The sequence below is a fragment of the Aphis gossypii genome, chromosome 1 (assembly GCF_020184175.1).
Source record: "Aphis gossypii isolate Hap1 chromosome 1, ASM2018417v2, whole genome shotgun sequence".
NCBI lineage: Eukaryota > Metazoa > Arthropoda > Insecta > Hemiptera > Aphididae > Aphis > Aphis gossypii.
Genome location: NC_065530.1, coordinates 68,172,864 through 68,198,024, shown reverse-complemented (window position 1 = coordinate 68,198,024; position 25,161 = coordinate 68,172,864). Strand labels below are relative to the sequence as shown.

Genomic DNA, 25,161 nt, shown 5'->3' with positions numbered 1-25,161 from the left:
TTTTACTTTCCATAAGAATAAAATAATAATCTAATCTACACTATTTTTGCTCATACTTGATTTATTTTTATGACGATTTAATGTTATTATTTCTTATTAGCTATAGGTTATAACTTATAATCACCGTACAAAAAAAAAAACCATTTTCATGATAGTTGCGTGTAAAAATAATAATTGAAATTTGATGATTATATTATGTAGGTTAGCTGTGTAAGTGTTAAATATTTTATAAACCATTATCCAATGGTTAAATGCAAAAAATTACAAATAATAAGTTTACAATGGATTTGATTTAATTCAAATCATCATATTATTCTAAAGTAGTAAATGACTAATGTCAAAATTATATTATATAAATATAAATATATGATAAATATATCATTCACCTATAATAAATAATATTATCTTAACAAGTTTTAATTCTTAATTACCAACAAGAAATTAAGAATTCTTGCGGTTAAGGTAGGTATAGTTGAACGCAATATCTAAATAACATTGAGATAAGCAAATTATGTTTTGTTAGTCGGAATTATTAATAATATTTTGTTAGAAAGAAAAATACTATTAAAAAAAAGCGTATATAAGATATTGATAATTTAATTTTCCGGAAAATGTTTATTGTAGTAAATTTTTTATTCCCGGAATTCTGTATTATATTATTATTTAAAAATCAATAGAATAATACTATATTAATTATTATATATAAAAAAAAAGGAAAACGATATCCATTTGATATATTGTAAAATCGTACAGTTAATGGAACATCGAACATTTTAAATATTTCAGAAAACTTCAACAATTACAATGTCATATAATAATATAAACTCGTATATTTTTAAATTATACTATTAATTTGAGACCTGTGTATTTTGCTGTGTCTATGTTAATAACAACAAAAAAGAGATATTTTTGCCTAAGCTATGGGATATTTTGAAAATCTGTGAGCAATTTTTACTTCGAAGGATACTGTCAAAAGATTACTTTTATGATATTATTAATATACTATGAATTCGTCGGAATTACAAGAATTATATCAAAGAAACTTAACTTGACCCGAGTTCTGTCATCTCATGGTTGCAAAAGGAGTTGAGAGAAGTTGTATATACTTCTACACTACGCCTACACAATTTCTAGTAAACTAGAACTATTTGAACTATATAATGTGATGGAGATTCCCCGAGGAAGCTATTCCTCATTCGTTTATTCAATAATATTAATTTATTCAAATTCTAATTTTAAAATCAAAAGTTTTTTCCAAACTCATTATCGCAGATATAATTTGCTAAATAATTTACTGTTGAAAAGAAGAATACGCATTTGAAAAATAGAAGTTTATGTATATTATGTATATACTACAGGTCATTTCTTAAATATTTAATGAGAAAAGTTGCAGAAATTTGAGAATATAATCTATGTTAGTGTTTTCGAAAATGTTATTAATTAGCTTTTAAATAATTGCGTCATTGAGGAGAAAGAGGGGGTGAGTATACTTGGTGAATCACCCTTCATTTCATATTCGTGGGTAAAATTACACGCGTACACCGCACGTCATACGCATCATAACATAATATATAATATTATTGCGTCGTAATCAGCCAAATTCGTTTACGGTAAACCGCAATTGGTGGTGTCTACATACGTGTAAACAGACGCGAAAATTCGTCGGGACCCCGTCGGCATAAGACGTTGCGGAGGGGCACGTCCGATGGATCTCGCGACCCGACAAGTAGTGTAAACGAATACGGTTTTCTCCCACGAGACGAGAGTCATTAACCGGCTCCGAGCGCGTACCAGAGACCGGCTCTTCAAAACACCCAGTCTCCGGAGAGTCTCTCACCTGACCAGTTTCGCCAGCGTGACCAGCCGAGCACGTCGTCGTCAGCTGCCCACAGTGCGTCGCCGCAGAACCACACAGCAGTTTCGATCGCGTTCGATCGCACTTGACCGTGTTCGTCTTTCGTATCGAATCGTAATAACGCGTTAATAATAATAATATTGTACTCTCACGTCGTACTACGAGCATTACGAGCGCGTATTTGTTTTTCAATTCCGATTCTATTCGCGGACGTTCCGCGGGTTTTTATCGAGACGCGACTACGTAATAGTTTCCGGCCGCCGCCAACGAGTGTTCCGGCCGAACTCCGGATATACGGAGTGTTATGCGTGGCGCGACATGAACAGATATTACGAGGCGTACCCGAAAAGCGGTGGAACCATGCTCACCCTGCCGCCGCCGCCGCTGTCCGATCCGTCGGCCACGTGGAACTCGTACAGCTCCGAACCGGTCAAAGGACTCGGAAACAGGATCAAGCCGGACCGGAACCGGCATGCCGTGAACGTGCAAAAGATGCAGTGGCGTAACTCCAACTGGGTCGACGGATTTCCGGAGCTGGTGAGTTCGATGACCATTGCGGACGTAAGCCCGAGGTTTGCGGTGAAGCGCATATTGTTGCTGTACGAGAACGCTCAGTACAGGGAAGCGGCAAACTTTGTGAACCGGCTCAGCCACAACACGTTCAAGGCGATCCTCGACCAGCTGCCCATCGATCTGTTCGTCGAAGCGATGCCGCACAGTCTGTCCATACTGGAGGCGCTTTACGCCAAAGTGTTCCTGTCGTCCGATTGCGGCGTCAAGGTGCTCCGACCCGAACACGTACTCATGCGGCTGGTCAAGCTCTTCACCGGCACCGCGGCGGGCGGAGCCGAACGATGGCTGGGAAGTACGCGCAAGCTGCTCAAGGTGATCGTACTCTCCGAGCCAAAGCTCCGAAAAGCTCTGCAGGTGCGCCGCCGGTCATTGGACAAGGCGGTCGAGGGCCTGGGCCAGCACGGGCTGGTGGGCACCAGTGACGAAACGCTCACCAACTTGCACGACGCGCTCAAGGTGGAGTTCCAGAAGCTAGTGGACACGTACAAAGCGGCCTTGCTCAAGCTCGAGGAGCTCAGTCTGTCCGGAAAACGGGATGGCGTGAGCAAGGGCCCAGCGCCAGTACAGGCATCGCACCAGCGTCAGTTATCCCTGCAGCAGTCCGACATCCAGGAGCGGCTCATCAAGAACAAGACACTGCTGAACGTCGTTGAACCCGTTTTGGAGAACAAGTCGATGGCTATACTGTTGACCATACTCAAACGCCGTGTCGAGTACGACAAGGACGCGCTGTTTCAGTTCACTCAGCTCCGGAAGGAACTCAAAGTCGAATCGGAACACGTAGTGGCGCCACTACTCATGAGATACTCGCATGCTTGCGAACAGGTGAGAACTATAATATTTAGTATCTTAACGTAACTACCGCACTACAATTGTTTTCTACATAGTAATTAAAAAAGGGTGACTTTGTTTATAAATAAAAGCTGGACTAATGGTTAACTTAAAAAAACTTTTAAAAATTGAATAGATAGTCATTTTGTATACTATATTTTTTTAATGGTATTTTAGTGTATATATAACGTTTGCCTATTATGTGTTGTAAAACTGTAAAAGATAACTTTTGTTGTAGAAGTTTATATCGTACAATTCTTCAATACGACGTATGTCACACGCTTATCGCTGACAACTATCTGTCGTCACTTGATGATCGTTGGATAAAAGTTGTTACTTATAACTATTAATTACCTTAAGTTTCAATAACTCTATACAAAACAATAAAAAACATATTGTTTTTTTTTAAAGTATTTTTCGGGTATAGGGTTGATTTTATTTTATGCACATACTTATAACGTACGACGATATGGAGATAACGGGATTAAAAAAAGACTGTTAATTGGGTCGTACAAGACATGGTGTATCTTTTTTTGAGAGCAGTTGTATTTTTGAGGTATCTTAAGTGTTATTCCTATTTCCTATATATGTTTTGATGTTTCTAAACATAAGTTTAGCTTGTATTCCCGTTTTTTCCATTCATCCACTAGTTACCACTTACTAATCACAGTTAAGATCCTTGATATCAAGATATTTATTTATTGTCCATATAGTTAATTAACATAGTAACGACCGTATATAAAGATTTTATAATGGTTCTATTCAAAATAAAATATAACTAGCTATTCAGTGTTAACATTTTTGAAAATATGAGTAAATATTTAATAAAGATAAAAGGAAATATTAAAAAAATAAGTACCAAAGTGTAAAAGTTACCATTTTTTTTTTTTTAATTATTTATAAAATTAAAGTTTATTGCGTTGTATTAAAATATACTCGTTTAGAACCCGGGGATTAAGAACACTCTCGCAGAGTAAACTTTTCTCAACTTGTTAAATTTTTAACTGTCTTTAAACATTTTTGTTAAATAATTATCAGTCTTATAAATACAACACACGGTGGGTTTATGTATTAATAAAACATAATACATAAATTATAGTTATTCATGTACCTACAATCATGTTTTGGACAGTTGTGATTGTACCTCAAACGAGTTAGCCCCTTTCCTTAAACCAATTCGCTTAAACTAAGGAGTAGGAATATATTAAGTTATTTGCAGAGTTAATATTGTGAATTTAATTATTTAATTGTCTAGAAACTGTTAAGTAGCTGTATTGTAACTTCGATTTTGGTTTCTTATACTACCTAACAGTTGTAAATTGTAAGTTGAATCGATGTATAAGTGAATCAATTGGACACAAATTCAGTTTACCGGGGAGCATTGTCGATTTTCTTTGTTATGATTTCATATTGTGCTATATAGTCAGGACTTATTCCGGGAAAAGTCGTTCACGAAATATTAATTGTCAGTTTAACGGTCGAGTCCGACGGCCACATGCGTGATGGACATCGCAAGATTTGCAGCAGATGTGTCGCGTATATACGCGTGTGACGAGATCAATGACCGTGGACGAGTCGACTCTTCGACCGGCGCTGGCTATTACTGAGGGAACTAGTCGCACACACGCGCGCACATCCGTTTTTCTCACATATTCATCTTTTTCCATTATGTTCGCGTTTTAAACGCTAACGCGCTGTGTGAACGAACTGACATCCGTGATAAAAATTTTTTGTAAATTGTATACACACTGTATTATATTATATCTATATTACCTAACTGTAAAACCAGCAAGTATTATATGAACACGCGAGACCGTATACTTACATACATATAATATATATATATATAGTACCTAACGCATATCCAAGGACACCATATAATTATTTCAATTTAATATACTTAGCTCATACGAATAACACGAGTTGCTCTATGTGTGTTTATATCGAGCAAGTTAACGTGTTTACTATATGCAAATCTTACGTTATATGTACTTACATTAAGTATATTATAGAGCTCGAATTTTGTTTGAAAATAAATAGGTAGTTAAAAAGTATTTATATGTTCAAAAAATAAACTATTACTTGCAGCCATTTATTAATTATATTATCTCAATAACAAAAGCAAAATAAAGTTTACTTCATTACGATTAGAATAGACAAATATTTTATATACATAAATTACCTTTTGATTACACTCGTTGCAAAAAAATAATTTGCTATTTTAATTCCTTAGATAGTCTTAAAAACTACTCGACTGATTTTCATAAGATTTTTGTTAATTGATTCAGTGAAATCGATAGATAGTGTCATGGATTATTTTTAATTAAAAATGATTATGTTTTTTTTTTTTAATGTAAGTGAATCTTATTTACATTTTGTGTTCAATAAGGATTCACGTGTGCGATACCAACTTTGCTGAAATAGTGTAATGTAGGAGCACGATGGTTGACAGGTTATTAGCATCACAATAGGCGACTACCGATGAATGTTTCAGACGATGGTCTTAATTATTTATAGTTAAGTTAGGTATTTGTATGAATGGATTACACGATGATGTACCTACTGTTTGGAGGTACTCACTGTAACAGTTATACTTATATATTGTCTTTTGTCTTCTAGTAATCTAATAACAATCTTCCCGAATATTTTTCCCACAAATCAATCCAAAATTGATCTATACAAATTGTGTGTAATAAAAGTGGATAGGTTCAGAGAATGTAATAAAAATTTTATAAACAATTTAGGAAAACGATAAAATTATATATTACTATATTAGTACAAAGCAATGTCTGGTGGTTTTCAATACGAAAAAGACCTGTGTTCGTTATCAAACTTCCAGTTGAACGGTTAGGTTAAATGAATTAGACTTGAATAAAATAATAATTTTTCTATTTAAATGAAATTACAAAGTATGATTAAAACTGTTTAATACAGCATTGTTATGTCTATAATAAAGTTTAAAGTCTATTTCTAATCGCAAATACCTACATATTTTTCTATAGTATATTATATTTAAAACTTTTTTTTATCAAATATACAATTATCAATAACAAAAATAAAAACAGCCATGTGGTTTGATGAAAGTATAGGACATATGATATTATACGTCAATGTTAGACATAATTATTTATAAAAATCACATTGATTATTATTTTTATTTTTTTTAAATAGCTTAAGTCATTAGTCATTGCATAACAGAATACCTGAATACCTATGCTTTATTATAGTAATATCAAAATGATAAAAAATAACCATCATAATAATATATTAAACAACTTAATTCTTATTAAATAATGTTTTATAATTTATTATCTATAGTTATAAGTTTAAAAAATTAAATGTATTTATGTATAATATTTGTTTATTTTCGATGTACCTCCCTATATTTAGGGTGCATATTTTAAAACTTTAAAATAATTAAATAAATTTGCTTTTTTTGACATTTACTCGTATATTGTAATAATATTTTCATATCAAAACAATTATATAACCTTTACATTTTACTTTTTTTAATTTTAAAATACACAAGTAAATCTATTATTAAACTTTTAATCTCTCACGAAAATTTAACTGCATAATGTATATAATAATATGTAACTATATGAATATAGTAGAAAAATATAATAATATAAAATTAAGAAAAGTAATACATTTATAATTTGTTAGGTACCATCATTTGTTTATTTCTTTTTTTGAATCCATATTATATAACAATGAATTAACTATGACTATATAAAACTGTTATAGGATATAATTATAGGAATTCTGTGACAAAGAGGAAGTAATTATAGTTAGGATGTGAAATAAAAAATCTGAAAACATCTTCTTTCTAATAAGAAAATAATAATAGGTAATACAAGAACTCTGTATTTTTTTTTTAAATAATTGTAAAAAATATATAATCAATAATGATGTTTTTTTTTCATGATATGCTTTTTTTGAATAATTTTTCGATATATTTTTAACTTAGAAAATATTATTAATCAAACAAATTATTTGTTGACAATTGGAATACAAATTAATAACTACGTTTTTTAATAAAACTTTAGTAATTTAAGTGCTTAATACATATTCCTTGTGTATTAAATATTATGCTTCATCAAAGCTACCTATGCGATAGTATTTGCGATTAACGGTTTCTATTTTACGTGTTTCTATCCAGTTTCTTACCATAATATATAATTCAAAAATTATCAAGACATTCGTAATACATGTAGATTCATTATTTGAAAACTGTTGTCCAGTTAATAATATACTTTTGGAACTCAAGGTTACACTCTAAACACCCCGGGATATCGAATATATTAGTCTACTGACACACTGCACCAAAGTACTGTTGTGATCTCAAACCAGTTAACGATGAGTAGTTGTTTTGCATCGTAAATATACAACGTTTATCATAGCCTTTCTAACCGGTATTCTTCAAACATACGTATAGTAGGAACCACTACAACAGAAGGTTTGTTGTTTTCCTCAGCATGAGTTAAGTATGACTTTGATCACGATTAACCCAGTGATATTTGGCAAACAATTTTAATTAAGTAAACGTACAAAGCATATTCTTCCATGACACGTTTGGTTATTTTTTATGTCTATAGATTTTGTTCAAATTTCGTACACTTTCAATAAGAATAAAAAAATACAACAAGCGGTTTATGACATTAAGACAAATTATCTTTTTAACGACGATATTCTCCAAGACTTCAGTGATGAATATATTTTGGAAATGATAAAATGAGTCTAAAATACGCATAAGATAAAATTTTTTTCAACACTTAACCAAATATTATATTAATACGAATAATATTATTATTAATAATTAATATTATACATCTGCCTGAGTAAAACTATACTTAAATTCAAAAATGAGATACCGTTATACAGTTACATACGCATACAGTTAAACTAGAACCATGTTTTTATAGATTTTTCTAAATATTTAAGTCGTTTATTAATTTTTATATATTAAATTATTAGTTTTATTTATTTTTATGAACATAACACTTCAAATTGGCGATCATTTTTATGTTATATTTTAAGGTTATTATAGTCCAAAATTATTATATACACATTGATATTGTTCTATATATTATTACACCTTTTTTTAATTTTAATTTATTTCGGGTGTAGGATGTTTGCGTACTACTATTGTAACAAAATAACCTTTTTTTTAAGCCGTTTGACCATTGTTATTGTAAAAAAAGCTTTTATATATTCTATTTGTGTATCACTATTGCTATACAAATAACCTTTCTTATACAGGCCGTTTGCGTATCGCGATTATTGACGCGTGGTTAACTGTTTGTGATATTTGAATATTAAACTATATACTTTAAATTTTAAATATTTTATTTTAACCCTTTTATTTAAACATATGAGAAGTAACAGTTTTTTAACCAGGCTCAACTATTTTTTTTAATTAATCAATGTCTATTCAAAAGAATACAAAATTATTGAAATCTTTTACAATTAAATTATTTTCAAATCTAAATATTTTTGAATTTGTTATAATCATTATTCTTACATTATTACATAAAAAATGTTGACGATTTCCCCCCTATCAGGTAGATAGTATGTTATACTTAAAACGTAAGATACGCAAATGACTATCAAATGTTTTACCTGGTTGATAAATGATTCGCTAACGACAGATTCCGTTTATTTTATATCTAGTTTGATGTTCGAATTAATGACAGGATGATAATATCTTATTTTTATAATGTGAGAAAATGGACAATGTAGAAATACAGTATCTTATTTTTGGCTATGGTTACCTACAAACCTAATACATACCAGGTATCATTATCTATGTAGGTAGTATTTACGTAAAAGTTTTAGATTTCTATTTGGTAGAAATTATACTGGGGGTTTTTTTTTTAATGGCCGAAATTCGAGCATTGAGCCCTGGGCAGCTGTGCAGCCAGTGCGCCTACTTACTGCATGCACGAGCGCCGGTGAATGTTCGCTGTTATATTATTATACACCGGAGCATCGTATTGTACATGCATTAGTATAAGTCGTTGTAGTGGATTTATAATGTATACACTATGAATGCAATTCAGGACATTATTACACTCACGATGGCAATTATTATTAGCTAACTATATCGCCCATTCGAGGGTTGGTTGAATTTTCACTAACGACCTTCAACCTCTTTGCGGTTAGTTATAATTGGATCGAATTCCACTGCTATATAGTGTTATCAGATAGGTAAACATAGTTAGGTACATATATGTATGTTTATTTGCCATACATAATTATCATCGAAATGAAGACGATGGGAGAGAAAGTATTGATTCGATTCACAAAACAAATAAATCGAGATTCGAATCGTTTTGTGGTGCTGACAAGACGTGTATTTGAAGTTTCTTAGTAATCTATAGTTCGTATACGTGATCGAACCCTAAAAACGATACTTTCTAATGATATAGATGATCTGAAATTGCCTGAGTATTTTAAATATGAACGGGGATCACACGTACAATAATTCGGGTAGTCACGAAGTAAATAATATACTAATCAGTAATTTATCTTTTTAAAGGTTTTGGAATTTATGAAAGAGGTCGCCGAAGATGAAGACTCTAGCGACATATCTGGCTACCATTCGGACTCAGACAGTGCCATAATGATGTCGGGAAATTCACCATATGTCACCAAAAGAGCCAGGCACAATTTCATTTCACGTTCAGGTAGCTAATAATAGTATTATACAAATTTAAACTATACAAATTTATATATATATATATATATATGTGTGATATGAATATTAAAGGTGAAATATCAGTTATTCAATTATTACTTTTGTTTACTGATGTGTTACAAATAGCACAACGAAAAAATTATAGTTTTTATTATATTTTACTGATTTTTTTGTATACATAATTATATGTTATATAAAATTTTAAAATGAAATGATTTTAATAAGTAGGAGGTACCCAATTACTGTATAAATATAAAATATGTTTGATTCATACAATCATATTTGTTCGTGGAAAAAATACGTTCAGTCAAATTATATAATTTTATTTACTTATTTACTTATAAAGTTGATTGCAGTTTCAACAATTCGAGCATAATTAAAAGGAATATTTCAAATACTAAATACTTCATTATTGAAAAAATATATATAATTGGAAAATAGAAAATACCAAAAACAAATATTTTTAATTAAAATTGTCTTTCGATTTGAACACCATTGACTTTTAAACCCAAAAACTCCGTTTCAAATATTTGTTGAGAGTTGATTAATTTTCAAAACACATAACTCATATGGACGATAAAAAGATTAAAAATAAATTTTTCACATCATGATAGTATAATATGTAAAATTTTTAAATGTGGTTGTCTTTTAAATTTTAATCAAATAAACAAACTATTTACATATACATATAGGCAGGTAGGTAGGGTGCGTACATATTTGAAACAATATTACAACATATTATATAAAGTGTGCGTATATATTATAAATCAGGGGTGGCCAAACAGTCGATCGCGATTGACCGGTCAATCTTGGACAATTTCAAAGTCGATAGTATTAGAATTTATTTTTAGAGCCACTCACCCTATATGTTTCTTAATAGTTATAGTTATTCAATAATAAAAAAAAAATTCTATGGAAATCGATCCTCAAAGGAGAAGTACATTTTTAGTAGATCGTGACTAAACAAAGTTTGGCCACCCCTGATATAAATAATTCAGTCTTGTCATGACCATGTAACCATCCCTAGAACCTTTTGTAAGGGAAAAGGAGAGATCGAAAACTTAATGTATAAAATATAAATACAATTTTTGCATACTGCCATAGTTTTAAATTGCTTATTGTAAAATATATATTTATTTTTATAAATATGTTTTAGAGAACGTCATATTCACTTATCGCATGTGTTGTCAATCTTATATTGCATAACACATTCACGTAGAAAATTTCAGGTTCAGAATAATTTATTTTACTCTGTTTTTTTTTTTAATACTACAGTAAATTTACCAATTATTTAATTTAAAATGGTATGAATATCTTTTGTTAGACGGAAACCAATATATACGACGTCCTCTTAATGGATAACAAATGAATAGTTTTACTCACATAACATTATAAACAAATGGGATTTAAATTTAATTAATTGTAACCGTTTAACTTATTATTAGTAATTATAGTAGTTATGCATGTGTATAAATTATTCATGTACAATTTTATTAATATTAATGTAATCAAAAACAGTTGAGCTAAAGAAAAATTAAACTAAATTAAAAACTAAGAATAATTTTAAACGTTGCTAGGTTGAAAGGTGGACGACAGTTCCGTTGGCCCCTTTCAAGATGCCACTATTGTCATGTGCGTACCTACATCTATTTATCTTAGGATGAGACTATAAATATACAACCAGTTATTATACGTTTTATTATTTTAATTGTATGACGTTATTGTCGTTCACTATCGATGTAAAATAAACCATGAATATTAACAAAAATGAAATTTTGTCTTTTGAAACTAAAATCAAACAAATAAGCGTTCCATTCAAAATTTTGTCGACACGACAATATAACATTACACTCAATCGACATTAAATGATTTTCACACACACACAACAGGTATGCACAGTGTAGTCTTGTGGTGTACTCGTATAGTAAGGTGCGTATTCCATACAATCATAGAATCCATTTCGCCCATGACCCCTTTGCGATCGTGCGATGTCGTGTATTATATGTACAATATATTATTTAAATTGCATCGAGGCGACAATGGCCATACGTATTATTATATTATTACAACGCGAAATGACCACGATTATACCGGCGGAAGCGAATATTATAATAATATGATACATAATAATCTAACGCACAATCAAGCCCCGTGACTTTCGCATTCATATTCTATTCCTTCTTGTACTCTTGCAACTATGCCGCCAAATTATTATGCGGATATTGTACGCACACAGAACAGGTGTAATATAATAATGGTACCATGAACCATAGGTGTAATAAGCATCACATGCGTCTAGCGTATTATATACATACGTCAGTAGTGGGCGGTATGGCGTCGTGAAAATAATAAATACCATATATACAAGTACCTACTATATAAATATATACATGTGTTCGCAGATATGTAGGTATCCTATATCATATGATTCACGTTACATTGTAAGATGCTCATTATTTTTAAAACTATTAACATTTAAAAAATACATTTTTCCGTAATTTTGAGCCAACTAGTTAAAAACAAAATTATTTTATTATTTTTTTCGTTAAAACTTTTAATGCCAATATTCACCATCATCCTGTGGTAATACATAAGCTTCTGATTTTCAAATAAAAACCAGCTGATTTTTAATGACAATTATTTAGTGAATACTTTTTTTTTAAAAAATATATAATTAAAAATTTGAACGAATTAAGTTTTTCAATTATCAAAACAGTCCTTAAGTTAAGTTAGATGGTTTTACAAAAATATAAAACAGAAGTAGTATTAAATCTATTATTTATTATACTTGGACCTTTTTTACAAATTATAAATATTGATAAATTAATATAAATCATCATTCGAATTTTTAAATCACCATTCTAAATGTATAACCACGAGTCTATGTATATTATTCTTAATACACAAAATTAAATAACCTGAAAACTACTTGTTCGAATTAGATGAGATTTTTAGAAAAGTGATTTGCTTAATAATTTACAATAAAAATGAGGGTTTTTATAAAAGTTTATATCGCCAAGTATTATTATCGTTTTTTAAATAATATAAAAAAAATTCGAAATATCAGATTTTGAATAACTGGAACATTGAAAAGGGGATAACCAATAACCATACTTGGTGGAAATATATATGTAGTAGGATTTTTCTAAACCTATACTATACATACGAGAGCAGCTATCATATATATAATATAGATATGCGTATAAAGTATATATATATATATACTTTATACGCATATCTGCGAGACCCACGGAGAAAGCGGGTCTGTGCGTATTTGAATCGCCATTAAATGCATTATTCGGTCCGTCTTGTGAGAATCGCTCATGTATTATTATAATACATTCGGAGATTATAATAAAATATAATGCTGTATACATATATATAATGTAATTTCGCATTATAGGTGTACGTATATGGCACGTATATAATCACGTGCCTAGGTATATAATAGGTATGTAATACGTATATTGTATATATGAGAAAATAATAAACACGGAACGTGTGTTATTCTGTCCGTACGTGTATGTGCGAATTGCACTGCAGCTTGTAGTAGGCGGAAATCTGGTGTGTGTGTGTGTGTGTGTATATTTGATAAGTAATAGCAATAATAATATTATATATACGTGCCTGTATAATATATAGGTCTATAGGTATGTCGATAAAGTTTGAATGCTCAATCTTAATAATACATTTATCTTCCGACGTTATTGAGGTAAAACGAAGCTGATTATGCGTGGCGGATCTAGTCCGTGGTGACAGTGGCGTGATCAGACTTTTGCAGGTTTGGGTGGGGCTATGTAATTTTGACTAATTCTGACCAGATAAAAAAAAAAAATTAACATTTATCAGCTTCAGTTTGTTTTAAAATGGATGTAACATTCAATCTAGTACTGATTAAAAGATGTTTAAACATTAAATGCTAATATATTATTTTTATTGATTTGTGATTAATATAATTTTCAAATCACCATAGACCTCATATCTTTAATAACTTACTATAATAATATAATAAATAGATTATTATAACTACTCTTTAAGGCAATACGTTAAATAACTCATGAATTATCTATAGCTGTAGTTCATTTTTCGAATTATATACATAAAAAAATAATCACGACGAAAAAGGATTTTATTAGAAAGAAAAATTTGAATCAACGCAAAACAATTCTTAAATGTTATGAAAAATCTTAAATATTTGATTATATATTATTTCAGTATAAGTGCTTACTTAAAAATGTGGGTGACCATGTGTGGTGAATCACCCTATTTATGAATAATGAATATTCACTTGATAATTGTATATATTATAAGCGTCTAGGTACACATAAAATATGTCACGCATATAAGATTAATATCTCGATTATTTTCATTATAAAAGGTACTGAGTAATTTTTCTTTCTGAAACTCACGTTATTATTTATTGATTTTAAAAATTTACCAATTACCGGGACTATACGCGAGTATGCGTAAAAAAACTGCTGGTGTAGTGCAATTTCCGACGACGGAAGTCACTCCCTTGACGACGATTTTAAATTCAGATTTTCTACGTTTTGTCGTTTCCTATGAAATTCAAAGTAAACATTTTATAATTTATTTTTTCTGACTGAAGGCACATCTGTTTGTATTGAAGAATGACCGTCATTACTATGGTTGACAAAGTAATAAACTTTTATTAAATTGTGTAATAAGCGCCAATAAGAAAATCGTTGGAATCGCTAATTTTATCATAGAACTTATAATCGGTAACAATAGAATATAGATATAGGTAGTAAAAAAAATGACGATGTTTTTTCTTTTAAAGAATACGAAACTAATAGGTAATTGCATTCTACCCCATTTTTTTCAAATTACACGCATCTATGGTTACATTATTTTATTTATCCAAGAAAAATATGTCATAATTGACGTTCTCTTCCGAAAACTTTAACATCATCTAAAGTAAATAATTCTTCCATAGTGTCAAATCTACTGCAGAAACTCGCACAGCACCGAAATATGCAATTTATTATTTAACATTAAATATTTAAATTCATTTGAGGAAACAAATAATAAATTTATATTGTATATGCTCCACACGAACGTGTCTCATAATATTAAAAGTTTACTCATGGGATTTGATTTCAATCCAAAATGTTTATTTATGGGAAGGAAATAATTTTAAAAAAATTGTCTAAAAGATTAACAGTGATGTATTTTCGATTGTGATGTACAAAGTATAATTATAAAATATAATACGTGCTTATATGCATGCATAGTTTATAATAATTTGTATAGACTACACGTATGGACGTGTAAATAATACGTATAATTATTTTGTATCTATTTTTCTGTTCTAATTTTCTATTTTCTATTTGTAGTGCGGTCAAGCAGCAATCACAGCACTCGCACCAGATTAGTAATGAGTACTGGATCGAGTTCGGCAAGTCCCCCTGATGGCGGAGAGTCGTCTACGACAGGTAACAATAATATATCATTATTATTACCATTGGTCATGTACGTCTTTTGTGTAAAACGCGTAGTCTCATTAATCTTTTGCGTGTTAATTACAAATGTGTGGGCGCAGTATCATTAAAGTGTACTATACTAATATTATTACCTCCTATAATAAAGCATTCAATAATCGCGTATGGAGATATAAACATGGGAAATAACCACTGTTGTAGGTTTATTTAAACGACTGTAAAACCAACGCTGTGGACGAAAATCGATATTTTAATCATACTCAATTTCTGTATACATACCTAGTCCATTTAATTTGATCGGATCGATTTTAGGTTTCACGGACGTTAGTAATAATAATTTTCTGTTAGTTTATAGACAGTATAGTGTATTGTATAGTCCAATGCGAATTAAGTAAAATTGGGACGCGGGAAATAATTTGAATGAGCAATTTAGTTTTGTTTTTATACTGGCACAATCGACCTAAACTAGCTCATATTTATTTATTATTACTTTTATTTTTATATTATAATATAATATAAATGCATATTATATATATATATTTGGTTTTTTGGTTCAGCGACACCAAATTGGGAATGGTCAACCGAGAAATCGATGAATACGTTGACCTGTTGTCGTAAGTGTGGACCACAGACAGCATTGCAATTGCAAACCGTTAATGATGATCGAGAGAAGTTGGCCTTGCAGACAGAGCTGGAAGCTACAAAAGCCGAACTAGAAAGAACTAAAGCTAAACTCGAGTCTTTAAACAAAGCTGCCAAACAGGCACAATCTTCTAAGTGAGTTTTAAATAAAATATAATATCTGATATAAAAGCTATTTGTACATAGTTCTTGACGTATTTAATTTTTATTACCTTAAGTGTTACTCGTTACTTAATACTTACCTTCAATATTAAGGTGATTTTATTTGGGCAATGTTAAAGTTTATAACCTTTAAATTACACACTCAATAAGATTGCGTGTAAATATTATACAATATATAATAGTATTCAAATGAATTATACAGTAGAATATCTACTATAACATCTGACAAAGTTTCACCGAAATTAGATAACACGCACATACTATATCAAAGTTATTTACTGTAACTACGTAAAGTTGAAAAAAAACAGAACATTATAAAACCATTACATTGTCATCATTGATAATAATCTTAAAATAGAAGTAAATACGTTGTTAACTAGGTAATAATAATAATAATAATAATGAGCTTTTCTAGTTGATCTTTCTTTGAATTTACTATTATCTATAAATATATATGTATAAATGTAAATAATATATTAAGTAATAATATTTTTATACTGAACGATAGATATTTTAGCCATCAAAATAGATTTAAAACTTAACCGATATTTAACAACATAAAAACTAATGTATGAAATGGTTTCAACTAAATGGAATAAAATAATATTATTTGTATTGCTTAAACCGTGAGTTTAGTTGGATATGTATAGGCTTATTATTACTTTCAAAATATTTAAATTATATAAGAAGTCAGATATTTATAGCTATCATAAATTACATATATTGTTACCAGTCAAACAGAAAAAAATACTTATATATAACTATTTTAACAATCATTTTTTCAATCAATATAAAAAAACACATTATACATTTTTTTTAATACCAAATAGATGGTATCTATAGATTTTACGTAATTAAAATAATAATAGACATGCAAATCCAACAAAACACACTCAACACAATATTTGACGGTTATATAATATTTATAACAATATGTACAAATATTCCATAACGTACAAGATACTTATCATTATTTTAACTATTGGTTCTAAAATTATTTTTGAATAATAAATTTCACCGAAACTGTTTGCACAGGGTTCTTGTTATAAAAAAAAACTTATTTTATAATAACGACCATACAAATACTAATTTATTATTCGTTATTCGTATTTACTCTTAACTATGGTTTCATTGTGTATATGAAAGTAAATAAAAGTCATAGATACAATTTCTAATATTATTTATTTACTAAATATTGAAAAATAAAAATTGTTTTCATTATTAGATTCAACTTTATGATTTAAGACGGATATATAATAATAATAATAATAATAATAATGTAACAAATAATTAGTAATGACATACGAGCGATAAGACAAGAAAAATATTCATTGTTTTATTTTTATTTTTTAGATAACAGGATTTAAGAATTTCGAGTATGTACGAGATCACGACATTTTTCTGTTTTAATGTTGAAAGCATAATATATTGTAGTGAACTGGGCACAAATAGTTTCTCGGTTGCCATTTCATTTATTTTGTACATTATTTTATGCAGGCTAATTTAGCTGCTTCATTACGTACCTACGGCTTTTGAATGAATTATATATTACACTCAGTTTATGCTTTTTCATTAGAGATGACACTCGTACAGATCGTAGGATCAAACCGACTCTGCTAGGAGTTTTAATTTATTATTTTTTCACTAATCTTTTACATCGGCTCGACTAAGGAAATTCTAATGTAAACGCGTATTTTCAATTATTTCTAGACTTTCTGTATAGTTTTTTCCCTAAAATTTCAAATATTTGCATGTTTTTAGTTTTTAAAGTTAAAAGTTAATAATTTAATACACTATAGATTAAATAAAATGATAATTTTTTAAATATAATAGTTAAATAGTATCTATAAAATGTTCTATGTGGCGTCCCTTTGTTATGCGGACAACGTTTTGCCGGAACTTAAATTCATTCCACGACTCATATCCGTTTTAATTGACTCCGCTATAATTATTTTAAGTGTATCAGTTTTCGATGATAACGATAGTACATAGTATCCTTAATATATCCTCAAAATAAGAAGCCATATGAAGTAAGATCAGATGACCTAAAAAACCAAGTTCAAAGCATTAGATTATTCGTTTTGAATAACTCTGTATACTTATATAGTCATTTGGCTATAATTTATTTTTAATAACAATACAAATATTGGTAAATAATATATTAAAATAAAAATTTATTCTAATCGAATTATAATTATAGTATTTATATATGAAAAAAATATGCGTGTCATATAGAATCTTTTTTTAAGACAATTCATGTGTAATTATTCAGCGGTGGGTAAGGGAAGGTGAGGACAATAATTCTCTAACTTTTTTTAGTTTATACAATTTTTATTGATATAATATATTTATAATTATAAAACTAGTTAGAACTAAAATGTATTAATACGAAGTATGATGGCTGAAGTAAATTGTTCTTTAATTTTCATTATTGCTTATTAATTTTAACTATAGGTAATAAAGTGAACGATTTAAAACTTTTTTATGTAAGACCGATTAAACGGATTAACATAGTTGCAATCAATATAAAGAGATATTAAAATTAAATCTGATGATGTTAATTATGATTTATTCAAAAAGTCTAGGAAATTGGATTTATTTTTATAATTGCTATCACAACCCCCTACTACGACCTATAATTTATTACAAATTAAAACTTAATTTATATAATACTGATAAATACATTTTTTCTGAAAATTATGTATTACCCCCCCCCCCATCCATCCTCCCAGAGAAAATTTCTAATTACACCACTGGTAGATACAACAATTATCATTGTTTATGATTATAAAATAATGATAATATACAAAACAACCTTGTAAATTATTTTCGTTGATAAATCTTTGGAATTCAATACTTTTCAAAGTAGATTATATAATATTATCATAATTTAGATAACTTGGTAAAAATTTGTAAGTCTGTATATTTTCTACAGAATCGTATATACAATATACATTATAATATATTAAACGGCGTATACCTACTGATTAATAACACAAAACCTATACCCTCTGTAAATAAGACAACTTAATATTTATTATGTTTATTTTTATTGACTTTTAATTAAGATTTAATGAACTGGGATGTAGTATTAATTGATTTAAATACTTTGAATAAAACAAATTTTTCGTTTATATGATATTTAATAAATTAAAATACTTTTTAACCGTATACGTATATGGAATTTAATTAATTACAGTTTACACTTTATAGTTGGGACGCGCAAACTCTTATCGCAGAATATCGGCATATAGCTATATGCAATATTTTGGTATGAGATGAATATGTTTAACTTATTATATACAGAAGAAAAACTAACTGTAACGTGACTCAAGTGGTTGTTTTAAAGATAAGTGATAAGGGCAAGCCATATTTACATTTTACATAATAATGTTACATTATACACTCGTGAAGAAAGGATTTCAAAGAAAGATACAGCATGTGTATCGTGAAGAAATGTTTTGAAGTAACATATTTTACAGATGTTTGCCGCAATGTTAAACTTTAGATGCTAATTGATCATTCAGATAGGACGCAATTATTGTACTATAGTTTACTTGAATAAACGAGAATAATTGTAGAAAGTTTCACCATATAACGGACAAATATGCGAATACGAGAATAGAGTTTTTATAGTTAAATTTTTTTTTTTTTGCCGAGAAGTTCGCACAACAACTTGCGTTGTATATAATGAAACGATGGCTGGAAGCTTTTCGCATCGGAGTTTAGTTAATATACATATGATTTCCTTTTCATTATATACCGGAAAGGATTCGGTAGTATACGTTATTATGAGTATGCATGAATATAATATAATACATTTAGTCATTAGAAAGGATTCGTTTTGGACATATTTTGATTTCGTTTAATAAATCCATTAAAAATTATAATGTAGTAAAGCGTGTGTGAAAATAAGGGATTACATAATACACTGAACGGTCATTACTCACATTAAATATAATAATATAACAGTCGATGTTTTTAATATGGTCGTGTTTTCGTCTTATATAGGTACCATAAAACTTATCGTATTAAGTTGCGGATGAGGAGCATACTACGAATTTCAGATGTTTGCTTTCAAACTATAGAGTACGTCTATACTTGTACTTGTTTACAAAATAGAGTTCGGCAAGTTTAAAATTATATTTCTGATTTATATAATGGCTGTAGACAAACTGAAATTTATTTTCCTCACCTCAAGTGTCATAACTGCTGAATACGAAAAATTACAAATCGTACAACTTATTGTGTCATACTGTTCGGAAATTTTAATCATTTATTCGGACAACAAACGATGAGACTATCAACAACTACGAGACAAGGTGGGAGAGAGATGTATAGTATGAGTATTGCTCGTATACATCGTTTCATCTAAGATATATTTTGAAACCTTTCTCTATATGAATTAATTACAACCCTAAGGAATATTTTTTTGCAATTAAATGGTTGTTGATGAATAGCAACGATTTACTCTTAAACCACCAAGGTCGAAATCCGCGTGTATCAGTCATATTATACATATATAGACTCTGCCATGCATATTTTATGTCTTGATGGAACAGTTTTGTATTTAAACTGTATCTGTTTCGGTAGTTGGTTTATAATCTGTTGTTAAATTTATAAGACGGCAATAGCTTATAAGTACACCGCACAGTAGAAGCGAGTATAGTGGGACGATTTAAAAAGATAATAGAGCTTTTGCTAACACACCGCCACTGTAGTCGCGATTTAGACGGTTGTTGTGGTGAATTTATATTTATATATTATTTTATATAGTATATATATATATATATATATATATATATATATTAAATGTAGAGTCTTACATCTAACCGCGTATAATATGTAACATTATTATGTCAGAATGGGAATTTTACGTGAAATCGCTGATATATATTTCCACAATTTTAATAGATATTGGCTTACGAATAATACAATACGCCACATTTATCGTAAAATACTATACCACATCATCATTCACTTATTACAAAAGTATCGACGTATCGTATATAATAATAATAATATGTAGGTCACTGCGGCGATTGTATCGACAAAATTAATTATAAATGGCAACTGCAGCTTTGGTACATATAACTGTTTATTTTATTATTTTTTTTTTTTAAATGTATAAATTGTTAAACTCTACGCGGGTGGAATCCAATTAGCATTTGTAATGCGTTTAAAATCCGTAATTGAGTTTGTGCGAGTAATAGGAAATACAAGGTTCGGGATCGTGAGGGTACGAATACGCGGCTGTAACAATTTTACTTGTGTGGATATATATGCTTAGAACTTTTTACAGTTTACACTGCACTGTCACTGGTTAATTGTATTACAAATAATTAAAATTTGTTTCAATTGACTTCCGCTGAAAGAAATACACATGATGATAATTAATGATGATAAGAAAATTGAAACAATTTATACACATTTTAAATAGCATTTCTAATTATGTTTCAAATAATATTATTATTTATATTATAGGTAGATACTAGTAATATCTGTAGTAATAGAAAATATTTATCTTTATTTGAATGTTTAATAATTTGATTAATTACGTAAATGAATACATTTTTCTCAACGAATTACAATTATTGTTTAATAATAATTAATAACCATTTTGGGAATTAAAATATTCAATACACGTCGATATAATGAAACATCTAAAAGCGAATATGAATTTTAAATTCAACAAATATGACATATACTTGGTTTCTTTTTATAATTATTCACTTATCGGAACGTTAAATGATAATCAATATTAATTTAAATTAAAAACACAGAAAGATTTAAAATTAAATCGTCAATTTAATGATCTGAACTTTTATTGTCGTTTTATAATATCGTTATTTTGTATAATACCGTATACGAATCACGATAAATTAATTCGCTCGTTTAACAATATGTTTATTGTGAACGAAACCATTAAACCGAATGAGCTCAACGAGATTAACGTGTATTAGATAGATAAAAAAAAAAAAAAAACTACAACAGCAATTAATTAAATAACAATATAATATAATTATAATATAAAGTTCGTTTAATTCACATCGTCCAACGAAGTAGTAATCATGGTTAAAGGAAATTTAAATGAAGACTATCATTATCATTATTTTTATTATTATTATTATTTAATTCCTCAGGGAGTTGAGTGGACCGAGATTGGTCAGATGCTACGGTAACCTGTATTCACAAGCCCGCGTCGAAGCACTTGAAAAATTAGACGTGTTACCGCAGCTCGCCGACGCCACAGAGCTGAAATCGAAAATCCTCTTCTCCGTTGTCGTCGTGAGTATTATTTAGATAAAATATTATTATATTATATACGTACAATTTATACCATCGGTCTTACGAGATAAATGTCGTTACGTTTTTCAGTTGGCGTTCAGGTCCACCCAAGCCATGTTGAACCAAAAAAAAGAACAAGTGAAGCGGCTACTGTTCTATCCTACGCCGTCCGGTTCGGCACACGTCGAATTGGAGGCTTCCATCTGCTCCTATTTGAGGAGAACAGTGGACACTTTTGATTTAACCCAGTGCATCGAGGTAAACATTCCGTAAAATATTTATATCATGATGCGCATGCACACACCGCTTAAAATGATAGTGTAATCATAGTCACCTATTGCAGGGCTTTGAATTTAATGATTAACGTTAATCTATGATACATTTTATAACAATGGATTTCATCCCGAATTTTCAAAATAATTGGCATAGTTCAAATTTGATTCCAGTATCAAATTCAATCAAAATACTAAATTTCGTTTTGCATATTTTATGACTGATATAACTTATAATGCATATGAATGCATAATATCATAATTAACCATAATTAACCATAATTTTATTTTTATTTTTTATTTAATTCTTATTTATTCCACAAAAAAAATGAATCAGCAGTATTATATTTATCCATAATATGACACTTTTGTTATCAGGAAATATTTTATATTATATAAATTATTATTAACAATAGGAGGACATTTAAATTTTAGTGTAAAAATATCACGTACTTTAGAAATTTTATAATTATATACCTAATACTAATATGATTGCATTTCATCAACAGGAAGTAAGCTCTCAGCTGTGGGCGACATTGTACGACTACCCGTGTCTAAAAACGTGTGCCGGTCTCCATCAATACATCTGTGACGCAGTACGCTTAGCTTGGGCACTAGTCAATCAGGTGAGAATATTTTATTATATAATATGACACGTGTGTTGTAATTCGCTGAATTTACACGTAACATCGGATAGGATTTGATCAGTGTAATATTACGAATTAGTCATTTTTATTTTTATTCTATGTGCATTACGTGTATTGTTGTTTTTTAATGTAATTGATATTATTGTGTTGGATGGTCATACTTATACTGTGTTACGAAATTTTAATAAAAAATACTAAAATACTGTTTGACTATTAATATACACTTTAGGGATCAGGAATGTTCTTTGATAATAATTTAAAAAAAAAAATAATAGGCTATGGACGTTATACAAAAATCAAATTAAAGCATAACAATTAGTTTTATTCCATTACAAAAAATACTAACCGTTTTAAATTTATGATTTTTAGTTTTTATTTGACATCTGTATGGTAATCTGTATGCTTGTAAGTTGAAAAACTTGAAAATGTTATACAAAGTTCCTGGCAAGTTTTTCTCAAAAACTTCCAAAAACAAACTACCATATTTGTGGATTTAGAATTAAAATTTTAACAAAATTCGTAAAAACTGCCAAATAAACGTACATGTCAGATTGTATCTTCTCTGTAGGGAATTCTTCTTCATCGCATACCTATAAGGATTTATCATTGAATCCAAACTCAATACATCCATTACAGTAAATTAATCAATAAAGAAATACATTATAATCGACATTTACATATGCCTATAATATATATTATATAACATAGCGAATTTCTGGATTTATATGATTTAGATTTTAAAACTTATTGTACATTATTGAATATATCCTCAATTCTATAGTACGCACATTATACAACAGTTATAAATAATAATGCACACTAGCTGTATATTATGTAACCTAATACCATATTATATCTTATAATTTTATACCATGTAAATCAATGTTCTATTTATTTTTTGTAATGTAGACACCTAGCTTTGTACTGGAATACGAACAGAGATCGTTTAAACGGGATTTACATGTGAGATATCACTCTTCAGATTTGGAGAGTAATCAAGTTCGAACTTACCTGTGGCCTGCACTGCTCGAAGGACAAGGTGGACCGTGTGTACACAAAGCAGTAGTACTTACTTAGATTATATTTTTATACTTTTTAAGTAAACGTTGTTAAATTATTTATTATAAGTATGGACATATTATTATTGTGTTAATGTATTTAGTTGTTTATACGTCCATTTATAAATCACAATGAAAGTAATTATATATTTTTTTTGTATACCTAAGCTAAACAATATATATTTTTTTATACGATAGTATTGTATAATTATACGACTGAGTATCTTCTGAACTAGAATATAATATAATATTAAATGTGGCATAGTGTACTTCAACATTTTAACATGCGTGTTGTATACCTATTTTTTTATTATCACAACTCGTTTAAGGAATACATTTAAGCATATAATTTAATTTTTATGTTATATTTAAATTATTCTTTTCAACGATTATTTATATCGCCAATTTATTGCTCATATTATTTATTTTTATTAATTAGAAGTAATATATTATATTTGTTTATATATGACATATGTATATACTAGTTGCACATTTTTATTAAAAAAAAAATAAAAACCCTTTTTTCAAGTGTATATAAACTTTAAATTAATATAAATATATATAACACTTATATGTTAATTAACTGTCAACTTGTTATCATCTTATAACTGATCAAACTATAATCTAAATGTATTAAGTTTTTATATACCTAAACTTTTTCATTTATAATG

The 25,161-nt window shown here is 29.0% G+C and overlaps 1 protein-coding gene across 1 annotated transcript; it reads left to right on the top strand.

Moving 5' to 3' along the window:
* The first annotated feature begins 1,809 nt into the window (after positions 1-1,809).
* On the top strand, positions 1,810-24,959 carry LOC114127517 (uncharacterized). The gene is made up of 8 exons (XM_027991778.2): positions 1,810-3,253; positions 9,801-9,948; positions 15,317-15,415; positions 15,979-16,198; positions 22,369-22,513; positions 22,604-22,771; positions 23,295-23,411; positions 24,342-24,959. The coding sequence occupies exons 1-8, from the start codon at positions 2,174-2,176 to the stop codon at positions 24,507-24,509; spliced, it is 2,145 nt and encodes a 714-aa protein (XP_027847579.2). The 5' UTR covers positions 1,810-2,173; the 3' UTR covers positions 24,510-24,959.
* The last annotated feature ends 202 nt before the right edge of the window (positions 24,960-25,161 follow it).